The sequence below is a fragment of the Choloepus didactylus genome, chromosome 21 (genome assembly GCF_015220235.1).
Source record: "Choloepus didactylus isolate mChoDid1 chromosome 21, mChoDid1.pri, whole genome shotgun sequence".
NCBI classification, from domain to species: domain Eukaryota; kingdom Metazoa; phylum Chordata; class Mammalia; order Pilosa; family Megalonychidae; genus Choloepus; species Choloepus didactylus.
The window spans coordinates 29,103,053-29,125,307 of NC_051327.1; the positions used below are offsets into that span (position 1 = coordinate 29,103,053).

General features: G+C 60.4%; 1 protein-coding gene and 1 long non-coding RNA gene across 6 annotated transcripts; one reads left to right on the forward strand and one right to left on the reverse strand.

The window, feature by feature from the left end:
• The first annotated feature begins 103 nt into the window (after positions 1 to 103).
• On the forward strand, positions 104 to 21,487 carry CCNF (cyclin F). The gene is made up of 17 exons (XM_037814415.1): positions 104 to 142; positions 1,384 to 1,538; positions 2,510 to 2,616; positions 3,645 to 3,712; positions 4,582 to 4,775; positions 5,168 to 5,221; positions 6,077 to 6,181; positions 6,453 to 6,530; positions 10,769 to 10,920; positions 12,506 to 12,670; positions 14,216 to 14,339; positions 14,459 to 14,639; positions 14,919 to 15,006; positions 17,449 to 17,548; positions 17,636 to 17,763; positions 18,875 to 19,044; positions 19,723 to 21,487. Exons 1-17 carry the CDS (start codon positions 127 to 129, stop codon positions 20,148 to 20,150), a joined length of 2,313 nt encoding a protein of 770 aa, XP_037670343.1. The 5' UTR covers positions 104 to 126; the 3' UTR covers positions 20,151 to 21,487.
• On the reverse strand, positions 11,077 to 22,229 carry LOC119517576. 5 transcript variants are annotated; one of them, XR_005213562.1, is made up of 6 exons: positions 22,073 to 22,229; positions 13,387 to 14,288; positions 12,744 to 12,961; positions 12,408 to 12,638; positions 11,725 to 11,831; positions 11,077 to 11,372 (listed from the first exon to the last, which is right to left on the reverse strand). It is a non-coding gene; the product is annotated as an uncharacterized LOC119517576 (long non-coding RNA). The 5 variants fall into 5 exon arrangements; XR_005213558.1 differs by having other exon boundaries at positions 13,387 to 15,012; XR_005213559.1 differs by lacking the exon at positions 22,073 to 22,229 and having other exon boundaries at positions 11,555 to 11,831; positions 13,387 to 15,610.
• Between the last annotated feature and the right edge of the window lie 26 nt (positions 22,230 to 22,255).

Here is a 22,255-nt window from a genome sequence, read left to right on the forward strand (position 1 = left end):
GGGCGGGCGGGGCCGGGGAGGGGCCGGCCAATGGGAGAGCCGGGCGCGTTTGAAACTGCGGCGGGCGCGGTGTGCGCCTGCGCGGCGGCGGCGCGCACTCGGGCGGTGCGGGCGAGCGAGCGGGCGATGGGGAGCGGCGGCGGTGAGCGCGGGCCGGGGGCGCGGGCAGGGCAGCGGCTCGAGGGTCCAGGGCCCGCCTCTCGGGCAGAGCGGGGCGCGGGCGTCCTGAACGCCGGGTGGGCGCCGCATCCCCGGGGGAGCGCCATGGCGGGCCGCGCGCGGGGGTCCCCGGTCCCCGGTTTCCGGCGAGGGTTGAGCGCCTGCGGGTCGGCCGCCGCGCCGTTTCCCGGGCTCGCGGGCTGGGTCCGAGGGGCCGGCCGCCTGCCACTGGGCGCGGGAGCGGCTCGCACGGAGCCCGGCGAGAGCGTGAGGAGACGCTGACGGTGACGCCCTCCCCCTCCCCGGGGACCGGCCACCGGCGCCCGGAGCGCTGCGCACCGTTGACTGCGGATAGGAAGACCCGGGTCAGGTCGGGGACGGCCAGCGGCGGGAGAAGGCCCTGGCGAGGGGGACGGGGACCGCCCAGCCGCAGGGGTTCCCCGCGGTGGGGAGAGCAGCCCCCTCAGGAGGGCAGGGCGGGTGGGGTGGCAGGGCCCTCAGGTTCCCGTCTGACGGGGTCCCTTTTCCTAAGAAATAAAGGGCAGGAGGAGGGAGGAGTCGCCGGTACGAGAAGCAGGAAAGCCTGCAGGAGAGGGGAGCTGGAGCTCACGGAGGGTGGGCTGCTGGGCAGTGGGGGCCCGGGAGGTCTGGGTTTGTGTTGGGACTCGCTGGGCAGCCGTGCCGAGGAGCGGTCACCTCCCTGCTGCACCAGCCGGGTGCTGGCACCCAGGGGCGGCCACTTAGCGGGAGGCACAGGGTCCAGCCTTGGGTGCAGCCGGGCCCGGCCTTTTGCCCCTCCGTGGGGCCTGAAGCCACACCGCGCAAGTCCCCAGCCGCTGAGTGTGGTGCTTTCCAGTGGAAACAGAAGCAAGGGTTCAAGGGGCCCTCCTGGGAATGAAAGGCCGGAAAAAGTGCCAGCCCCGTTGGTCTGTTTTTCTCTGCCTGGTTGTCACTTGGGGTCCTGGCCTAAAAAGTTTGCCAGTAGCCAAGTTACACTGTATCTGCTGTTTTCCATAAATGTTTGTTGAAGAATTAAAGAAATTATTATGTTATAATTTGTCAAATACTACTACTTCATTTAATCTTTTTAGGACTAGAAATGTGGTCCATTCCTCTTGTGGAGTAGGGGACAGCAACTGTTAAATCGTCTTCAAATACAGCTCTTCATATTTTTGCGACTCCTTTCCAGTACATCACTCAACCATCCTGGTTTTTCTCCCTCAGTGATCCACTGTAGGTGTGCCAAGTGTTTCTGTTATCCTACCAAGCGAAGAATAAGAAAGAGGTCCCGAAACCTAACCATCTTGAGTCTTCCTGAAGATGTACTCGTTCACATCCTGAAGTGGCTTTCCGTGGAGGACATCCTCTCTGTCCGAGCTGTGAGTTGCCACGAAGATAGGGCCTGCCCCAGCGTGGGTCCCTGCACTGCTAAGGCGTTGTGTTCTTAAGGAGCAGAACAGAACTTTGGCTGTGAAGGAGGGCACAGGGCAAGAGAATGATATTGTTGGTAGATGTTTGTGGTTTTGTTTCCAGTTGCAGGATGTTTAAACGTAGCAGACTGAGCTTTGACTCTGTTGGTACATCACTCTTTAATTCAATTGAGAAAGTACCCCTTTTATGGCAATAAAATTTGAATCCCCAAAGAAATAAGCTAGCATTAAAAGGAATAAGGATGTATTCTTGAGGACAAATCCCATGTGATATTCTGCACCGAAAGGCACTCGAATAATTATAGATCCTGGGACCACGGCCTTGCAGCCACTCACTTTGAGTAACTTCACCATCATTTTAGTGGGAAAACTCGACAAGAACCCCTTCCTCTGCCTTCCAAAGCCGCCTTCGTCACAGTCATAGTACATTGCATAGAACCCAGGGGGTGCTGGGTCTCCTGTGGCAGGGGAGAGATGTCGGCCCAAATGCCCTCCTGACCTCTCAGCCCGACCCAAGCAGAGGCTCCCTGGTTACCTGTGGCTCCTGCACAGGTGTTACAGCTGTTTCCACAAGTCCCCGGCACCTAAGGGCTGCAGGCCACACTGCCACTCACAGGGCCCCACGGAGAGAAGCACAAGGTGGATTTCTGTCCTGCCTGCTCCCCTTTAGAGCCAGTGCCTCTGGCCCTGCAGGCAGGCACTTGTCCCCCCACTTTCCAGGACCTCTGTCCTCACCTTTAGAGTCTCGGGGAAACTCACCTCTTGGCTCTTTCTTCTATTAAAAGCAACTGTTAATGGGGTCCTTTATACTTGGGGTTGGGAGGGAGATAGGAGACCCTGTATGAGGTGACTTCTAGGGCCCCTGGAGCGGGTCTTCCGGGATGTCCTCTGATAGTCCCCACCTGGCTTCCGTTCTGCAGGTGCACTCCCACCTGAAGTACCTGGTGGACCACCACGCCAGCGTGTGGGCATGCGCGAGCTTCCAGGAGCTGTGGCCATCGCCCAAGAACCTGAAGCTGTTTGAAAGGTATGTCCGTGGGCCGAGAATGGCACGGTTTCCCACCTCGGACCTGTGGCTGGGAGCCCATGTCCTGGCTTGGGCTGGCGTTGCCGTCCGCCATGGTGTGGCCAGCAAGTCACATGGCTGCAGACGCAGCCGCACTCCCAGTGACCTACTTCCAGCACAGCCCTGACGCTGACACTGGCCACAGTGGGGCTTCTGACGGGTCCCCCTTGGGCGTGACCCAGCCCTTGTGACTCACAAGCGAGCCAGCTAGATATGGAAGCTTTACTCAGACTCTTCCATTAGTCAAAGGTGTGCGATTTCAGTTGTGCCCTTTTCCACTCACTGGCTGGTCCCAGCCCACCGGGCTCATGGGTGCAGGGTGCAAATCACCCTGAGCCAGCCGTCCTCAGCCAGAGCCTGCTCGCGCCTCCTCATTTAACAAACCGAGAAGCCACGGCTTGAGAGGGCCTTTGCCTCGCCGAGGCTCATGTGCCCCCTTGGGTCCGTTCTGGCCCTCATCCCGTCTTCTGACTTGCTTGAACTGCAGGCCGAGAGCCAAGTTGGTGCACAAATGTAGGACTTCCAGGTTGCTTTTGCTGAGAGAGAGAGACACTCCACACAGCGTGCAGTTCACCCTTTCAGGGTGCTCAGCCCAGCAGGTTTTAGCATAGTCACAAAGGGTGCAGCCATCAGAGCAATTCCAGAAATTTCCACTGTCCAAGGAGAAACCCTATACCTGTTAGGAGTCACCCTCATCCCTCCCCCAAGCCTCAGGCAGCCACGAATCTACTTTCTATCTCCATGGATTTGCCCATTTGGATATTGTGTATCACCGGACTCGTACGATATCTGGGCTCTCTCGAGACTGCCCTCAGCATCACGTCCCCAAGGTTCATGTGTTGCGGCCTGTAATGGACAAGTGACACTTGACCATGTTACCTAGAGAAACATTCTGTTCAGAAAACAGGTGTTCCAGCTTCAAGTGCTGTAGAGGTACAGGACCTTTGTGGAAGAAAATACAGTGATGTTTTATGTTCTTGGTGTTTCAGGGCTGCTCAGAAGGGAAATTTTGAAGCTGCTGTGAAGCTGGGCATCGCATACCTCTACAACGAAGGCCGTGAGTCCCCCGCGAGGCAGGGTGGGGCCGGGTCTCTCCATTGCCGAGTGAGCAGGAGCCTTTGGCGTTTCCAGAGGCCTTTCCAGGTTGACGGGTTGGCTGGAGGTCTGGTGTCCTACCCCTCTCGGGAGCATCCCTGCTGAGGGCCGATGGGTGGTGCTGATGTCATCGGCTGTGAGAGGGCCACCTCTTGTTTTAAGAAACCCTCAATTTTGAAGAGGAAAGAATCGCCCTGAACAGAGTCTTGGGAGGGGGAAATGCAGCTGCCCCAACAGCGCAGCCTTTTCCTGGTTCTTTGATCCTGCCATGCTCCCTGCCCTGGGGAGACGCCTCTGCCCATGGTGGACATGGCCTCTTTTCTTGGCCACCCTCTTTTGAACTTGGGGTCAGAGATCAAAACATGCATAATTCGAATGAGTTTCACTAGCTCAGGCAGCCCAGGCTACAGGCATGAAGCAGGTAAGAGCCATCATGGAGCTGAGTTCCTGCACCCCAAAGGGCTGGTGCTCAGAGAACCTTGTGCAGCGTCCTCTGCCACAGCTTGGACAGACTCGGTGGCCCATCATTTTCCTGCTTCTAGAAGCCTCACCTCTTGCTGCGAGCTGGCCCTGCCCATGGCCGGTCGACAGGCTGTGGGAACAGCCCCTGGCCCTAGGCTTGACCAGGAGGGCTGAGGTCCTGCCCCAGCTGGGGGGTGGAGGGGCTGAAGCCTCCACGGGGGCACCTCCCGCTGACCTCCCGAATCCCGGCTTCTGGGAGGACTTGGCAGAGACCTGATTACAGAAGACCTCCCCATCCTTCCCAGAGGGACCTCCTCCTGAAATAACTTTCTGCTCCTCCCCCGGCTTCACTCCTCTCTGTCCTTGCAGTGTCTGTGTCTGACGAGGCCCGTGCAGAGGTGAACGGGCTGAAGGCCTCGCGCTTCTTCAGCCTGGCCGAGCAGCTGAACACCGGCGCCACACCCTTTGTCTGGCTCTTCATCCGCCCGCCCTGGTCCGTGTCAGGGAGCTGCTGCAAGGCCGTGGTCCATGAGAGCCTCAGGGCCGAGTGCCAGCTGCAGAAGGTAAGGCCTGGTGGACGGGCGCATCACGGGGCCCTGGGCAGCTCCAGGCGGGAGGGGGAGGGGGAGGGTCAGCAGCCGAGGGAAGCAAGGCAGAGAAGCTCAGAAGTCTGGACATGAGGGAAGTGTCTTGGGACAACGCAGTTGAAGAAGAGGTGGCCTCAGAGCCACCACTGGGTTCTCAGGTGATGGCCAAGTGCAAAATTCTGGGAGCCGCCATGACAGCTGGAGAAGCAGACGAGAAGCTCCATAAAGCCTTTGGGGCTAAATAGTGTGTGGAGTGTGGAGTGTGGGTGAGGCAGCAGGAGCGTGGAGGGCTGGGGTACCCCCCCCCCCCCGAGTTCTCTGCAGGTGACCTCTCTCCTCCCCCTCCTCCTTTTCCTTTATCTTTTAAGACTCACAAAGCATCCATACTGCACTGCCTGGGGAGAGTGCTGAGTCTGTTTGAGGTGAGTTGAGTTGTCTCGTGTGGCCCTTGGTGGTGTGATGTGTCCCTGGCTTGGCGGAGCTGTGGGGTGCTCCGCCCAGTTCCACAGCTGCCCCGCGGGCCGGTGCTGGGACCAGAAAGCAAATGAGAAGCCTTCACGGAGCAGCAGAAGGGGCTTCTGAGGCCAAGGCCACGCCCAGCACCACCCATGGGGGTGGCCTGGAACCGGGCAGAGCTCTGCACGTGGACCAGGCCACGGGTTCAGATCCCAGCTGCCCTCGCTACCTGGGAGGCCCTGAGCAGGTGACCTCACCTGCCTCCTGGCTGCTTGGAGACTCTGGGCCATTCTGGGAAAGGTGCAGCACGAGGTGATTTGGGTTTACCTGGGACATTTGCCAGCCCTCCTGCTGGTGGGCCTCCCCTGCTCCTCAGCTGACGCCTGCCTTCAAGGTGGTTTAAATGTGCTTTGTGATTCCTGGACCCCCCTCTGCAGCCAAATGCAGGAGGAGGGGCTGTCTGTGAGGGAGGAAGGCAGAGCTGAGCAAGGAGGCAGGGGTGTCCTGAGAAAGTGGGGGTGCCTGTGGGGCAGAGAAGCCCGGAGCCCTGCTGGGAGCCTGCAGGCTGGGTGAGGCCACCATCCAGCCCGGGGGACTGCAGGACAGCCGACAGCCCAGTGCGGAGGGCGCACCCTTGCTGGCCACGGCACTGAGTCCTGACGGATGGCATTCCCACTCGGATTAGCTCACTTGCTTTATCAGAGGCTGCAGCAATGCCGGGACAACTTAGAAGTACAAGAGGGACAAGGGTGGTTGATAGGACAATTGAGCAGAAAGTAGAGAGCTAGGGAAGAATAAGCTGTGCTTCGACTTCCTCCCAGGATGATGAGAAGAGGAGGCAGGCCCTAGACCTGCTGGAAGAGTCCGCAAATGAGGGATGCTTGAGCAGCTCTTACCTCCTCTGGGAAAGCAGCCAAAGGGTGGACGTAAGTGAGCGTGAGGTCATGGGGGGCACGGGGCGAGGGCTGGCTAAAGGCCCAGCTTCTAGATGGGGAGGGAGGGAGGACCAGCTCCTGGGCCTCTCCGTCCCCGGAGCCACTGGTCTGGGCTGTGCCCAGCTCCGCCCAGGACGGCTCCTGTCATTTGGGGGTAAAGGCCTGGGACGCAGGCGCCACGGGGCCATCCCGGGGGCACAGCCAGGCTGCTCCGAGGACCCGTGCAAAGGCACAACTCTAAGGACCCTCCTCCCATTGACAGACGTCAGATCCCGGGAGGTACCTCCACAGCTTCCGGAAACTCAGGGAGTTCGCCACCAGGGGCTGCTGGGAAGCACAGGTGAGGCCCGGAGCAGCCGGGGGAGGAGGGCCGCGCCCGCCCTGTCGAGACCCTTTCTCCTTTCCTACTTTCAAATGAAATGTTACTTCCTAATAGGTTGCTCCTTTGAACGGTTAACTCAGAACAGCAGTAAGAGGCTTGGCGTGAGTTTTGCTTCCATGCCTGTCCCCACCCATCTCTTGCTCCTCCACTCCCCGCACAGGGGCCGTTTTTATGGGTTTTCTGATTGATCTGTCTAGTGTTGCTTCACGAAAACACAAGCACATGTACATTAATGTGCTCACCCCACCCCTCAACACAAACGGTAACAGTCGGTCCTGCCGTTCGGTACACTGCCTTGTTTCTGGGTCTCGTAACATGGTCTGGAGCCGGTTCCAGTGCGGTCCCTAGAGTGAGCCTCGTTCTCCGCTGCGGGGATCCTGCTGCAGGGGCGTGCTGGTGTCCCCTGCTTGTCGGCAGGGCGGGTCCAGAGAGCCAGGGTCCCAGGCCGGTGGGTAATGGCGGCTGTGATCTCATGAGACGCCACGAGGCCCCACCCAGGGGCGTCAGCGTTTTTTTATGTTTCTTTGTCTTCGGCAAAATAGACACAGCATTGCTGTTCTAATTACCTACTTGTCTCAGAAACCTCAGAAAAGTAATGAACATAGACAAGAAGGTGAAAAGTATTATGAAGAAGAAGGAGAGGGAGGGAAAGAAGGGGAGAGGAGATGGGGAGGGGAGAAAGGAAGGAAAAGAGAGAACGGGATGATGTGCCAGTCCCCCAGCTCCTGTCCAGGGACTGCCGAGCGGGTGGGGTGCTCCTTCAAACTTGCAGGCAAACAAAGCAAGCTCTTGACAAACGGGGTTTTGAGGGAGGTTTTATGTTTACACACCCCAAGCTTTAAAAGCTCTTGGAGCATCTGCTCATCTCTGATCTGTTCTCCGCCCTTCAGCAGTAGCTGTTGCTTCCTGTCCCCAGAGGGTGGGCCCAGTAGCCTTGGGGAGGGGGGGGCTGCTCTGTTTCCCTGTGTCCTCTCGGTTTCCAAAGAGGAAAATAGGATCAGGCCCAGAGAAAACAGCCCGGAACACCACGATGACTTGCGGAAAGGTGTTCAGGGGAAATTATGAAACCCAAGCTGAGGGGAAATTGGGCCAGAGAAAGGTGGCTCGGATGCTGTCAGATGAGGGATGAACGGGCTGCAGAACATAGGGCAAGCAGGAGTGTCCGCCCTAGGAAAGCGTGACGAGAACGCCACTAGGCCTCCTCGGGAGGAAGCCCGTGCTGCCGGCAGAGATACAGCACATGTGCTTTTGAAAAACAGTAGAACCGGATTACGTGTGCTCTGCAACGTGCTTTACCCACTGTATTTGCTGACAACACTGTATTCTTTCCTCTTGTGGCTTTGCCATCCTTGTTTCCTGCTTTTTGCGTTTTCCCTTTTCCTGCCCTAGCTCCCGAGTCTCCCTGCCTCAAGCTCCTCCAGGTGTGTGTCCAACGCCCCTACCCCACTTTCCTCTCGCTTCTTGTTTCCTGTTGAGTCAAGACCAAACCTGTCCCCTAGAGTTCAAGACCCTCCGTTGCACCGGCCCCAGCCCATCCTCCCAGCTCCTGGGGCGTGCTGGGCCCTGCTGCCTTCCGTGCTTCTCTGTCTGTTAGAACGGGGTGCCACTGGGGGCACGGAGCTGGTATCAGACACACTCCTTGAGCAAGCAGCTCCTGGCCCTCACAGAGGTGGGTTACAGATGGGTGACCTGGTGTGCCCCTGTACCCTGGAAGCAGCGGCAGAGCCTCTCACCCCATGCTCTGGAGCTCCTCTCCACACAGCCCTTCCCAGGGACCCCCAAATACCCTGCTCCCGAGGAGGGGTCAGCATTTGCCGTCCCACACCAGACACTTCCAGCTGGGGGTCCCCTCACTGCCCACCCCGGCAGGCTGCCCCTGTGCCTCCAGAACTGTCCTGTCCTCTCCTTGGCGTGCTGGAGTAACCTGAGTCCACACCCTGCCCGACCTGCCTCTGTCCTGAGCACGAGCCCTGTTGGACGGTGGCTTTCACCCCGGGCCCTGCACACACACAGCTCAAAGCACCTTCTTCCTACCCTCCTGCTCCCTCCTCATCCTGGCAGACCCCAGGGAGGCACTTCTGGGAAGTCCAGTGGACCCCCGGGGCTCTCTTCGTGGCCTGGAGGAGGGGGGCTTCCCTGTTCAGGGCTCAGACCCACCCCAGGGCCCAGGCGAGCTGCCGAGCAGCTGTCGCCACTGAGACAGGCCATTTAACCCCTCCTCTCACTCCCACCTCTGCCAGCTTCTACCTCGTGGGGTCTTGCAGACAGCAAGGTCGGGAGGTAAAGCAGTTAGCGTGGGTCCCAGCACGGACAGGACACCGAGGAAGGGGTCCTTCCTGCGGCTGCCACCTCGCTGGCCCCTGCGCATGGGCATCCTCTGGGCTGGGCAGAGCGGCTGCTGAGCGTGTGCTCCCTAACTGCTGGTTGAGGGCTGGCAAGAACCAGTTTTAAGTGAATCAAGTCAGGGAATCGTAAACTGAGTTTCTTCTGTGGAGAAGGTGGTGTGCTGGGGTCGGGCTCGGGCCAGGGAGAGGCCACGCGCGATGCAGGGCAGAGTGGGACTGACCCGGGCTTTGTTGCGTCCAAGGCCTCTGGCTCCCGGGGGTGTTGGAGTGTGGCAGCCGCTCCCGCTCCTCCCTGCCTGCCCCTCCCAAGCCGCTGGGGGCCGAGCGGCCACACCCCTTGTGGTGCTCCACTTCCAACTGCTTGCCGAAGTGACCCCGCAGGGAAAACACATCTGCACCAAAACGTGCGGGTTCTGGGGCGCGAGCGGCCGTGCGGAGCGTTCTGTGTTCCTGTCAGCGCCTCGCGCGTTGGAGTTTGAGAACCAGGAAATCCAGAATGTGTAGTTGTTCCCCAGGCCTAGTTCCCTTGGGGCTGTAAAGAAATTGTTGTTTCAGGACAATCAAAGAAAATACTCCTTTGCCAAGCCGGTTGGAACTTGGTGCTTCTCGCCCCATGGAGAGGGTGGGCGAGAGTCATCTGTTCCCAGAGGCCAGGAGAGAAACCACTAGGCGGCCGCCGGCCTGACCGGCTGAGGCACAGCCCTGCAGTGTTAGTGTCCGAAAAGATCCTCAGCAGGCCTGCGAGAATAGAGCTTAGGCCAGGAGCGAGAATAGTGAGGCCTGAGAAGCTCGGAGGACCCCAGCGGACTCCCGAAAAAGATGAGAAACATGGAGCAGGTCACATTGCAATGAGAGATTTGGAGCTGATGGTGTTAGCAGAGAATGTATGTAGATTCCCTGTGTGTGTTTAGGCTGGATAGCCGGTAACTTCCGAAAACCTGTACTTTCCACAACTGCGAAGGTGCTCCTGTTAGTACAGCCCCCGCCCACGGCACTTGGGCACTGAGCCAAAGGCTCACACGTCTGCACCTCTGAGAGGGGCACAGGCGCACGGAGGCCTCATCACACAAGGGCAGAGAGAAGGTGTGAGTGACCGTGTCACGGGCACACAGACTACATTGCCATAGAAGAATCTGGAAGGAGGGGTATGAAAGCTGTTAATAGTAACCACCCGAGTGCCCAGAGGCTGGGGACACGGCCTGGTTACTCCGCACAGCTCTGCCAGAGCAGGCCGTATTCATCACACTGTTTCATGAGGGGGAAACTGAGGCACAGAGCGCCCCCCCCCACCCCCACTCCGTGATTTGCCAGGGGTCCCAGCCCCTGCTCCTGGCTGCTTTGCCGTGTGGTCCCCACAGAGCAGCTGACGCGCAGGCTTGCGGGTGAACAGAAACAAACTCAGTTATTTTCTAAAGCAGAGGAGCTGCAGCAGGCGGGAAGGTGGCTGACGCTGCAGTGTATAACTTTGGCTTCTGTAAATTTTTATATTACTCAAAAAAAGAACAGTAATTATGAGTAAGAGCAATTACTGCTTAGAGCTATGGAGTTTCCGTTTGGGATGATGAGAAGGTTCTGGAAACAGGCAGTGGTTACACAACACTGAATGGACTCGATGCCTCCAAATTGTAGTTGAACATAGTTAAAATGGAATGATTTAGTTGTGAATGTTATACCACAGCCAAAAAATTATTAAAAAAAAAAAAGAAGAATAGTAGCCACCATGTTAACCACACTGGTTCTAGAAGGTGCAGAGGTGTAAGTTGGGTGGGCGAGTGTGTGCATGTGGACAGATGTGTTTGGCCTCGGTCGTCCTCCGCGTTCTGAAGCAGCCTGCTCTGCCTCTCCCCGCAGCTGTCCTTGGCCAAGGCCTGTGCCCACGGCAGCCAGCTGGGACTGGGAGCCAGGGCCTCCAGCGAGGCGGTCTCTCAGCTCTTCCAGGGCTCCCGGGCCGCCAGCAAGCAGCGCATCTTCTCTGTGCAGAAGGGGCTCAACGACACCATGAGGTGAGGTTGCAGGGCAGCCCGTGTTTCCGTGTAACCCCGATCCCCTTCTTGACACTTGCCGCCCCGTCGTCACCCCACCAGGATTCTCCTGTTTTTGGGTGCGTGTGCATGTGTCTCCTAAAGCAAGACTATGACGAAAAAAGAGTTCCACATCAGTTTCCACTATCTTGGGTTAATTTTTGTAAGACACAGAACGTGTTAAACCATTTTAAGTGTCTTTCTAAAATAGTGGGATTTCCCTCTTTCTGAAGCGGAAAAGCCACCTTTTCCTTTTGACCCACTGTCACCAGCACAGGTGTGTTGTGGGGTGTCCGGCGGCCGTAGGAGCTGCCGGGCCGAGGGGGCTGCGCTTGGGAAGCCTGGGGGCCCCAGCGTGACAGGCGTCTTCCAGCACATCCATTTTCCTCCAGGGCTTGGAGGTAACACTCTTTTACGCTAAGTCACAGAACATCCTAGAGAGGAAAGATAAAAATGAGTTTTTAAGTTTAATCATGTGGCTTCAAATACACTTTGGATTTATAAGGGACTGACTTGGGCCCTACTGCCAGGAGACAACGCACAGCACATAAGTGCTCGGCAGAGGAAGGAGGGAGCCCACACACACCAGCACACACCTGTGCACACCTGCACATACCTGCACACACACCGGCCTGCACCGCCCCCTGCCACTTCTCTCCCAGCTCTTTCCTCTTCCTGCTGGAAGCCGCTTGCCAGCAGCACCTTCTGCCCCTCTCGGGCTCCTTGGTTTTGTTTTGATTTCTGCTATTCATTTTATGTGTGTGTGTGTTTAATGTAGATTCTCACCATTTTGGAGTATACAGTTCACTTGGTCTGTTGTTTTAAGCCAGGTTGTTAGGCTGGTTAAAGCTCTGCTAGTTCAGGCTTCAGACACCTGGCTCCACTCTCCTTCCCTGAGGGAGAAACCGAGGCTTTTCTCCCACCACCACTGCCCCCCTCCCAGCCCCTCTGCACCTCTGTCCCCTGCCTCCAACTGTGAGGGACACCTCTGCCCAGGCCACACCTGGAACCGTCCCCTGCCTCCAGCAGCCTGTCCCGTCACGCCTCTGCTCACCTGCTCGGCCTCCTGTCCTCCACCCAGCGGCATGCAAGGGAGCGGTTTCCTCGCCAGTTGCATAGCTCCTACCTTGTGATTGTTGGCGGCTCGGCCTGGGGTTGCAGGGCCTGTGCCCACAGCTCTGCATTCCCACCCTGGGGCACAGTCGAGGGCTGCTAGGGGACCCCAGGTGAGTGAAGTGGCCCTGGCCCCTCTGGCTCTAGCCATGTTGCTGGTGTAAGTTGCCATAAATGACCCAAAGAGGAGAGGTGGCCCACAGGGAGGTCCCCGACTGCAGACGAGTCGCGCTCCCGCCACCTGTGAGCCACCAGCTCCTCTGGGGCCTGGGCCCCATCCCCTCCGCCATGGCCTACAGGCAAATTGTTCACTTCCCAGGGCCCCAGGAGCACACCGGCAGAGCACATGAGCTCACCCTCCCGGAATGACGTTTGGAGATGCGGGGCCTGCTGCTTGGGGCGGGCACCCAGGAGAGCGTCTCCTCGTGTTTGAAATGCGGCGCTGCACCCGCAGGTACATTCTCGTCGACTGGCTGGTGGAGGTGGCCACCATGAAGGACTTCACGAGCCTCTGCCTGCACCTGAGCGTGGAGTGTGTGGACCGGTACCTGCGGCGGAGGCTGGTGCCGCGGTTCAAGCTGCAGCTCCTGGGGATCGCCTGCATGGTCATCTGCACGCGGTGAGGCCCCTCCCCAGGACCCTCACCCTGCTCGCTCGCTCACCCTAAGTGGCATGAGCTCCATGTGCCTCACCTGGTTGCCGGGCAGTGTTGGGGTGTCCAGGCCGAGCTGCTCCCAGGCTGCGGACGGCCCTCAGGGTTCCCCTTGGTGTGGGCGGCCACTCCGCCAGGCCCCTGTGTCCAGGCGGCTGGGCCCCAACATGAGGGCTCAGGCTGGTGACGTGGGTGGAGGGCGTCATGCAGGGCTGGGGCGGCTCCTTGAGGCACCTGGCTACAGGCAGCTCCGACTTCCTGCACGGGAAGAGCCTCTTTTCCTAAACCTGCCTTCCTTGGACCTGCGCCCACCCGCCCCAGTCTCGCCCTTGAAAGCCAATGCAGAGGGTGACTGTCCCACGCCCCCGCCCCAGGCACCCCCGGCCTGGCCCGCCGTGGCCCACAGGACATTGCTTTTGAGGTTTGGTGCTTACAGGACCCTCAGTTTGCACAGCTGACGTGCGAGCTTGGGGGCCGAGTCCCCTTCCATGCACCCACCCCGATGCAGCATCCGGGCCCGTGACAGGCATTGCTGCTTCATGAGCTCCCAAGGAGCCTGGTGCCTTCTGTTGTGCTTTCTCCCTCCACCCCCACGCTGGTGTCACCCTTGTCCCCAAAGCAGAGGCCGCTGGGCACACGGAGCCAGAAGTTAGTGCAGAGCAGGCCACAGGCTGCAGGGTTACCTAGCGGACACTGCTGCAGTCTTCAGATGGGTCCTCTGCAGCCGCTTCCCCAGCCCAGGCCTTGAGACCAAAGCTGGCTGCAGAGGTGGGCTGCTCGACACGTAGCTCCATCGCTGCAACTGAGGCCCAGTTCCTGAGCCACAAACAGGCCGCAGCGAGACAACAACAGCTTCAAAGACGTTTCCGAAGGCTGAGGCCGCCCCATCTGCTCTGGGAGCAGTGCCTGCCCTTGCACTGGGCTCTCACTGACGCCATCGCCTCTCGTCGCTGGGGCCCCCCACCCCCGCCCACACCAGCACGCGTGTGCGGGCCCCGACCACCCCAGCTGAGCGAGGCGTCCTGAGAGCTGGTGCTGGGGGCAAGTCGGGGCCGGCTGCCTGCCAAGGGCCCCAGGCCATGTGCCTGCTTCCTCCGAGCCACCTGAGGCCCTTGCTTCCCGCTGATGGGGATCAACCTGCTGTCTAGCTCCCACAGCCCCTGTGCCAGCCTCACAGGCACTGCCATGGGACAAGGCCATGGGGGGGCTGGTGGCCCCCTGTAAAGCACGGTTCTTAAGGTGGTCAAGAGGATTGGGAAGTGGACAGATGTGTCTGGTCAGTGGCTCTTCCATGCCCTGCTCTGCATCTGTTTGGTGACCCTGCTCTCCTTCCTTTCAGCACCGCTGCAGCCTCCCCGTTTTCCTGCCTTTCCCGCCAGGGGCGGCTGGGTACGGCCACCAGCACCTGGAGCAGTTTCTCCTCTCTTGCCTCGGTGCCTCCCAGGGCCTGGGGCTCCTGCGGCTGCACCCACCGCAGCCGGTGCCGGCACTGAGGCCCTGGTGACGTTGCAGGTTCATCAGCAAGGAGATCCTGACGATCCGCGAGGCCGTGTGGCTCACAGACAACACATACAAGTACGAGGACCTGGTGAGGATGATGGGAGAAGTTGTGTCCGCCCTCGAGGGGAGGATTCGGGTAAGTGACGCTGCCTTTTCTTCCCCAAGATGATGGCCTGGTGGGAGGGGCCGTGGGTGCCCCGGGGTCAGGCACGGAGAGTGGCCTGAGAGCCTGTGCCCCCCCCCACCCCGGTGCAGGTCCCCACTGTGGTCGACTTCAAGGAGGTCCTCGTCACGCTGGTCCCCGTGGCCCGCAGGACCCGGCACCTGTGCAGCTTCCTGTGCGAGCTCTCGCTGCTGCACACCAGCCTAGCTGCCTATGCCCCGGCCCGCCTGGCCGCCGCTGCCCTCCTCCTGGCCCAGCTGATGCACGGACACAGTAAGGCGTGCCATAGCCCCAACCCGGGGCAGGAGACACCCCAGGAAGAGCCAAAAGCAGTTCCCCCCAGGAGACAAGATTAGGGAGGGTTCTAGCTTAAGAAGCATTTTCCATGTTTTTGGCAGCACTGAGTCCTCTGTGGGGTCTTTCCGAAACAGTTTGAAGGAAAGGGCTCACAATCTAGCTCCAGGAAATGTCCCGGCAGAAGCGCCAGAGCTGTGGGGCGGGTGCATGGGCAGCAGTCCGTGTGTCCCTCACTGCCAGTGCCCTCCTCTTCAGCGCAGCCCTGGGGCCCTCGGCTCTGCGACCTCACTGGCTTCTCCCACGACGACCTCACCCCCTGCATCCTGAGCCTCCACAAGAAGTGGTGAGTCTGAAAGGAGACGAGCCCCTGCTCCAGCTGGCAGCCCTCAGCGCCGTGTCCACGCTGTTTGCCTTCTCCCAGGGAGCCCATCAGCAGGGCCCAGCGTCCCCTAAGCCCGCTGCAGCAAGGACGGGCTCTGCGAGCAACGACACTGTAACCCCCAGGGCTCAGGTGCCCCGTTCCAGGTGCGTTAGCATCGGGCCTGGGTGCCGGATGCCTCCAGTGCCAGCCTGACTCCATGGGCGGCAAAACGTGGTGAGAAAATGAGCCATCACCCTGACCAGTGAGCCCAGTGCTGCACGACAGGTCATCTAGCTCCGGGGTCCCAGCCCGGCCTCTGCACTTGTTGTGAGGAAAGTCCAATTGCCGTTCAGCCGTGCACCTTGTCCCCTAACGGCTGTGGCTGCTTCTGCGCTAAACGCACGGGTTTGAGTGGTTGTGCCAGAAGCCGCGAAGCAGAAAGTGTTTACTGTCTGGCCCTTTACAGAAAGAGCTTGCCCAGCCGTAACCTAGTGACTGGGGTGGCTAGAAAATCCATCTCAATGGAGAAGCCACAGGAGAGGGAGTCCCCCCCAACAAGTCCCATCAGTACCTGCCTCCCCCTCCAACTGGCCCAGGACCCCCGCCTCCCAGCCCCAGCCCAGCCCTCGTCCCGGGCCAGGCCACCATCACCCTGCCCGTCCAGGCTGGTTCCCTCAGTGCACGCTCACTCATCCCACACGCTTATTCTCCCCACACACTCATCCCACATGCTCACCCTACACGCTCACTCACCCCACACACTCATCCCGCTCACATCCCACACACTCACCCTACACACTCCCTCATCCTACACTCCCTCATCCTGCACACTCATCCCACACGCTCACCCTACACACACTGCATGCTCACTCATCCCTCACACTCATCCCGCTCACATCCCACATGCTTACTCACCCTGCACACTTACCCGCACACTCCTAGACCCCCCCCCCCGGGGCCAGCACTGGGGCCCAAGCAGGCTGCGATGATGCTGGCCAGGGTGACGGGCTCAGAACTCTCCAGTGTGCTCTGCTGCACACACACTGAATGTGGAGAGGCAAAGGTGGGCAAAGGGGCTGGGCTGGGCGCCTCCATGGGGCAGGGGGCAGGTCCCCTTTAGCATGGCATCTGGGCCCAGCGCCCGGGGAGCTGGGGGCCACACGCCCAGGCTATTTTTGCCCACGTCCTCATCATGCCACCACTCTGTCCCCGTCCCTCTTCCCTTCCCCACTTCCTCATCTCCCCCTCCTTCAGGCATATCTGCCAAAGTCCCCGATTACCTCCCTTCTGCAGGGGGCTCCGCTCCCATCTCCTGCTCCCACCTGTGCTGCTTCCCCTTGGGGCCTCGCTGGGCGACAGCAGTGCTTCCTGTGTCCGGACCCTTCTAAACTGACCCCGCGCTCCAGAGCACCCTGCGCCCCGCCTGCTGCAGCCTGGCCCCCTCTTGCCTCCTCATCTACCCCTGGTTCTCTCCTCAGGCAGCTGACAGCACTCACCTGGGGTCACCCCCTTGGGGGACCCTCCCCACTGTGCCTCAGCCTGTGGCTGCTCACGCTGACCTGGGCTGCGTCTCAGGACTCCCTGGAGCGGCCCCAAGGCTCCCAGCCGGCCCCCACTCTGGCCTGTGCCCTGCTTCTCCCTGAATGTAGCCACATGGCACCAGGCGCCTCTTCCCCTCCTGCAGCCTGGACCCTGTACCTGGGGTTGGGGAAGGGGCGAGGGCTGGGGGGCTCACACGTTGGCTTCCACGGCTGCTTGTGCAGGAGGATAAGTTCTTGTGTGCTACTAGCTGCCCAAATTTGTTGATGGGCTGGCTTTTTGTTTTTACTGACGGTGTGTTTTTTTAAACATGGAAACTGAACGTCAGTGTTTTTTAGTGTATTTACAGATACGTGCAATCATCACCAGTCAATTTTAGGACATCTTTATCACCTTAAAAAGAAACACCAAACCCTTTAGCTGTCATCCCACCACTTCCCCATTTACTCCCAAACCTGTACACAAGCTCCAGGCAACCTCCAAGCTACTTTCCATCTCTATATTTCTCTGTTCTGAGCATTTCATATAAGCAGAATCTTAACAATTTGCTGCCTTTTTAGTCTGACTTCACTGAGCATCATGTCTGTGAGGCCCAGCTCTGTGGGGGCTTTGTTCCTTTATAGGCTGAGTCACATTCCACGGGACAGACAGACCACGCTTAGTTTATCCATCCGTCTGCTGACACACTGGTGCACAAGTCTCCACATGGATGTGGGTTTCCATTTCCCCTGGGGAGACCCCTAGGAGTGGAACTGCTGGGTCATCACTGTCTGAGGAACCACCAGGCTTTTCTACAGCAGCTGCACCACCTTACCTTCCTGTCGGGCTGTTTTGGGAAGTGTTTCCATCTCAGTGGCCCCCCCTCACTTGCCCCTCTCCTCCTAGCTTCCGCGATGACACCCCCAAGGACTACAGGCAGGTGTCGCTGACCGCCGTGAAGCAGCGATTTGAGGACAAGCGCTATGAGGAGATCAGCCAGGAAGAGGTGCTGCCCTTCCCCCTGCACCCGGCTGGCTGAGTGGGGGGCCTGTGTGGGGACAGGGCCCCCTTGCTGACCCCACCCTCTTCCCAGGTGATGAGCTACAGCCAGTTGTGCACGGCCTTAGGAGTGAGGCCGGAGACCCCGGAGCCCACGTCCTTCCTCCACACGGGGGAGATCCACGCCTTCCTCAGCTCCCCCTCCGGCAGGAAGGCCAAACGGTGGGTGAGACCCGGGTCACGGCAGGGCCAGGAGTTTGGCTCCCACGGGCCATGGCTGCGTCGCCTCCTGGAAGCTGCACTTGGCCCCAGGTTCAGAGGAGGCTGCCAGGCTTGGGGAGAGCATGCCCAGGGCCTAAGACGAGACTGGGGTCTGGACCCAGCAGGCTGGCTCCTGGCTTGTGTTTCTGACTTCCACATTCGTTCTCCTTTCTCTGGGGGGTAGAGGGTCTCCTCTTGGGGTTAAGCCCAGCTCTTGCTCTCGGTGCTCAGGCTCCTTGCCCCCCCCATGCTGTCCTGGCTGCTCTGTCGGCCTCACACCCGCCCTCCTACTCTGACCCACCAGCTGTCCTCAGGGCCCCTCCTGCCCCTCATCCCTGCCCTCACTGCCCACGTGGGTCCCCACTTGCTCCAGTCTCTCCCATTTCAGTGCCTTGGCACATGCTACACGTCCTGAACAATGTCCCCTCCCCACCTTACCCACCTGAAGAACTCCTATTGGCCCTTCAAAGTCCTAACAAGCAGGACCCTCTGCCTCTGTGACTGTGGAGCGCCATAAGCAGCCGCGAGCTCTTTGGGGGCAGCCCTGAGTGTCTGGGTTGTCCCTGACCACAGCACAGGGCTGGGAAGGACCAGTCCATTGGCTTCCTAGGGGGAGTGGGGGCAGGGAGCCAGCCCCTGGGCAGGAGACTCTTGTGCTCAAGGGGAGTCCGAGGAAGCAGTGGATACAGAAATGCCTCCACCCCATAAAGGCAGCCTGTCCGCTCCCAGCATAAGGCAGGTCTATGCTGAACGGGGAAGAACAGAGCCCATCTGGGGCACCTCCTGCCAGGGCCACCTTTACATCATCCTCTCTACAAATACTGCCCCCCCCACCACCGCTGCCCATCATCTGGGGACAGGACGGCCTGAGGGCTCTGTCGCAGCCAGGCCTGCATGTGTCTGTGCTCCTCTCCCTCGTGCCCACCCCCAAGGCTGACAGCCCCACTTAGCTGCTGCAGTGGCTCCCAGGGGGAGCCCAAGGAGGAGATGAGGCCCAGGGGCCACAGCCAGTGGAGGCAGGCCCAGGGCACGTGGCGCGGAGGCCGGGCCTCCTGACACTGCTCCCTCGCAGGAAGCGGGAGAGCAGCCTGCAGGAGGACCGGGGCAGCTTCGTCACCACCCCCACGGCCGAGCTGTCCAGCCAGGAGGAGACGCTGCTGGGGAGCTTCCTGGACTGGAGCCTGGACCACTGCTCGGGCTACGAGGGCGACCAGGAGAGCGAGGGCGAGAAGGAGGGTGACGGTGAGTGTGGGGCAGAGGAGCCAAGTCCCCAGCCCCTGGCTAGGGAGGTGGGGGTTCGGGTGTCACGCAGCCGTCCAGATGCTGAAACCGGAGGCCTGGGGGAGTTCACGGTCCCTGCAGAGCCCGTAGCAGGGGGAGGAGGCTGTGCCCACAGGGCGGGCCCGGTCCACCAGCAGGAGGCTCTCAGATGCCGTGTGCTGGGCTCCACTGTGAGAGACCTTTCTAGAACATTTATAAGTGTCCAGCGTGAGTTGTGCTGAGTGTGGGTGCCCCCTTCTGCCCACTGGGCTCTGTGCCCCACACCCTCCAGGGCAGGCTGTGTCCCCCACGGGCCCCAGTGGATGTCTGCACAGGAACGCCCCTCCCCAGCGCCTGCTCTGGGTGGGCTTCACTTTGTTTCCCAATTGTTAGCTTTTATGGCTGCTCTGGGGCTCAAATAAGTGAGAAGACCAGCTTTCTACTGTCCTCAGAGGCACAATGGGCACCCCGCCAAGCTCATTTCCTACCCCAAGGGGAGTGGTGGGGTTGAACCCGTAGTGACTTTGGGGCTGGGGTCCCTGACACGGGGAGTCTTAGCCAAGGTCTTGGCCAAGAGCCTGGGCCGCCCAGCGTCCCAACCGGGCAGGGGTCCATTCGGTGCCCTGGCTGCGGCGTGACCTCCCCAACTGTCTCCTGCAGTGACGGCCCCCAGCGGCATCCTCGATGTCACCGTGGTCTACTTGAACCCCGAGCAGCACTGCTGCCAGGAGTCCAGCGATGAGGAGGCCTGCCGGGAGGAGGCGCCGGGCGCCCAGACATCACCGACCCAGTGGGCGCCCGGCGCAGACACGAGAACCTCAGGCTGCTCTTCCCTGAGCAGCACCAGTCCCACAGACTCCGTGGGCAGCAGCCTGGGGGACCCTCCCCAGCCCACCTCAGCACTGCCCCCGGGCCACGACTTGAACCCACAGCCTTGCTGCCACGACGCCAGGAAATGGCATTCACAGTACCGCCCCCCAAGCCCCCCAGAGAGCACTGCTTCTGCCCCCCGGCAGCAGGTGAAGCACAAAAGTATCAGCAAGCGGAGTTCAGAGGCGAACGTGACCTTGGCCTTCCCGCGGCTGTGAGTGTGAGAGGGGGCGCTGCTGCTCTGCCAGCGAGGGTGGAGGCTTCGGGCAAGAGTGGAGAGGTCAGCCTGGCACCCGGCCCCTGCCCAGGGTCCTGTGCCAGCCAGCAGAATGTCTGTCGGGTTGCAAAACTCAAACCCGTGTCGGCCACGCTGCCTGAGGCTGACTCCCAGGAAACTCGGGCCTGTGTCCTGGTCTTCCCCACCTCCACCGGGACTGCGGGGCGTGGCACAGCTCTCCTGCCTCCCCGGGAATGAGGGAGCTGCTGACAACCCCAAGGGCAGCACTGCCTCCATGCCCACTTGGGCCTACAGGGGCATGCGCGCCCCTCCTCGCTCGGCAGGGCATGCCCTGGTCAGGAAGCTGTGCCTAGCGCTTCAGTGTGGCAGCAGCGATTGGGGGCCAGACGCCCCAGCCACAGACTCCCAGCTCTCTTGGCTAATTTTAAGGATCCGGTCTCTCCTGGGATTGTCCACCTGCAACCCATGTGCCCCATGTGGTCATTGCTTTCTCTTTGTTCTGGACCATCCGTTACTGTGTTGCCTTCCATTTTCCATTCTTCCGAGATGGAAACAAAGCAAAAACCAAAGAAGTGGGACTAAATGAAAAGCTAGACACTCCCAGCATTATTCAGGTTCAACTAAGAAAGCAAAATGTGGCTCAAGCCCCCTCGATACCAGCTGGCATTCCCTAGGAGGGTAGCTGCAACATCTTGGGAGAGCAAAATGCAGAAGACAAAACGGGCAAAGGATTTGTCCCCAAGTGGTGGATGGGAAAATTCCCACGGGAAGAAAGCAAATCGTCTGCCCCCCTGTGCTGGGCAGCCCAGAGAAGTCACGTGGCCTGGAGCCTCAGGCTCTCCCCTTCGAAAGCCAGTGAGTTGCCAGGGTGGTGGCCAGGAGGCTGGGAGAACCCACCAAAGGAGGTGACATTTTCCCAGGCTGGGGTTGACCTCCAGCATTTGCCAGCTGTGATGTGCTTGTGTTTCCTCCTGAAGTGTGAGCAAGAACTACTTGGCCAGGCATATCCCTCAAATGCTCTTGACCCAGAAGTTCAGGGCTGCAGAAACGTCAGCTTGATGGTTGCTTTTCTGTCTGCTGGTTGTGTGTTTGCTGGTGTCCCCAACCCTGGTCTTGGCTACTGTGAGAAAACCCTGCCCCCTGGGGCAGTGCATGGCTGGGGTGGGGACCCAGGCGTCTGGTGTGCCCGTGGACATGTGGTGAGCCCCAGGGGCCTCAGCTCCATCTTCCCTAAGACGGGGCAGGCATTCCTACCTCACGGGGATGTTGTGAGGGCTCAATGTGAAGAGATGCCAAACAAGTGACTTACAGACCTTACCGGCCTTGTTCTCTTGTCCTCAGCTGCCTTTATCAAAACCCCAAATCTGGGTGGACTCAGCCTTCTGCCCCTTTGGGAGGAAACTGCCCCAGGGGACACCTGCTGCCACCTGACTGTGGCGTGGGCTCGCCCTGTGAGGCCTGAGTCTAATATCCACCAGCCAGGACCGTGCAGGGGCTCCCGAACCCCCTCGCGTCCCCCGCCCCCGTGCTCCTCCCGCTGCCACCACTGGCGTTCCTTGGCCCTCAGTGTTTACCTTCCTTGTTTACTGTTAGCTCCACACTCCTGGGGCCTGCTGCCCGCATCACGCGTCCCAGCTGGTGTCTGCCACCAGGGCCTGGGCCCCCCGGGGGTCCCCCGAGTCACTGAAGACCTCGATGCCCCATCCCACAGACCCCGCTCGGGCCTCGGCAGCGTTTGGCGCCGTGGCCCACTGGCTCCCGGGACGGCCTCCCGCGGACCACGGCCCGCACTGCTGAGCCTGCGCTCTGTCCCCCAAGGCCCCGGCCTCGCACACGCAGCCCGCCCTGGGCATCTGTCCAGGCCCCGTGGGCCATCAGGCGCCCCGCTCCCCAGCCGCTCACCTGGGCCCCTCCACGGCCTGTGCTGGGGGCCCTGCCGCGGAGCCCCTTCCGCCCGAGGACCGCTCGGGCAGCGCTGACGAGGAGCCGCGCCGCCGCGCGCCGAGGGCTCCGAAGCCGGGACCGCGCGGTGCGCCAGCCCGGGGCGGGGCGGGGCCGGCCCTGGGCTCTGGGTTGGATGGTTCG

Excerpts from the sequence above, each read along its gene's own strand:
- CCNF (XM_037814415.1), top strand. Across the intron at positions 4,776-5,167 it reads CCGAGTGCCAGCTGCAGAAG|ACTCACAAAGCATCCATACT; the intron begins GTAAGGCCTGGT and ends TTATCTTTTAAG. Across the intron at positions 17,764-18,874 it reads TCCGGCAGGAAGGCCAAACG|GAAGCGGGAGAGCAGCCTGC; the intron begins GTGGGTGAGACC and ends GCTCCCTCGCAG.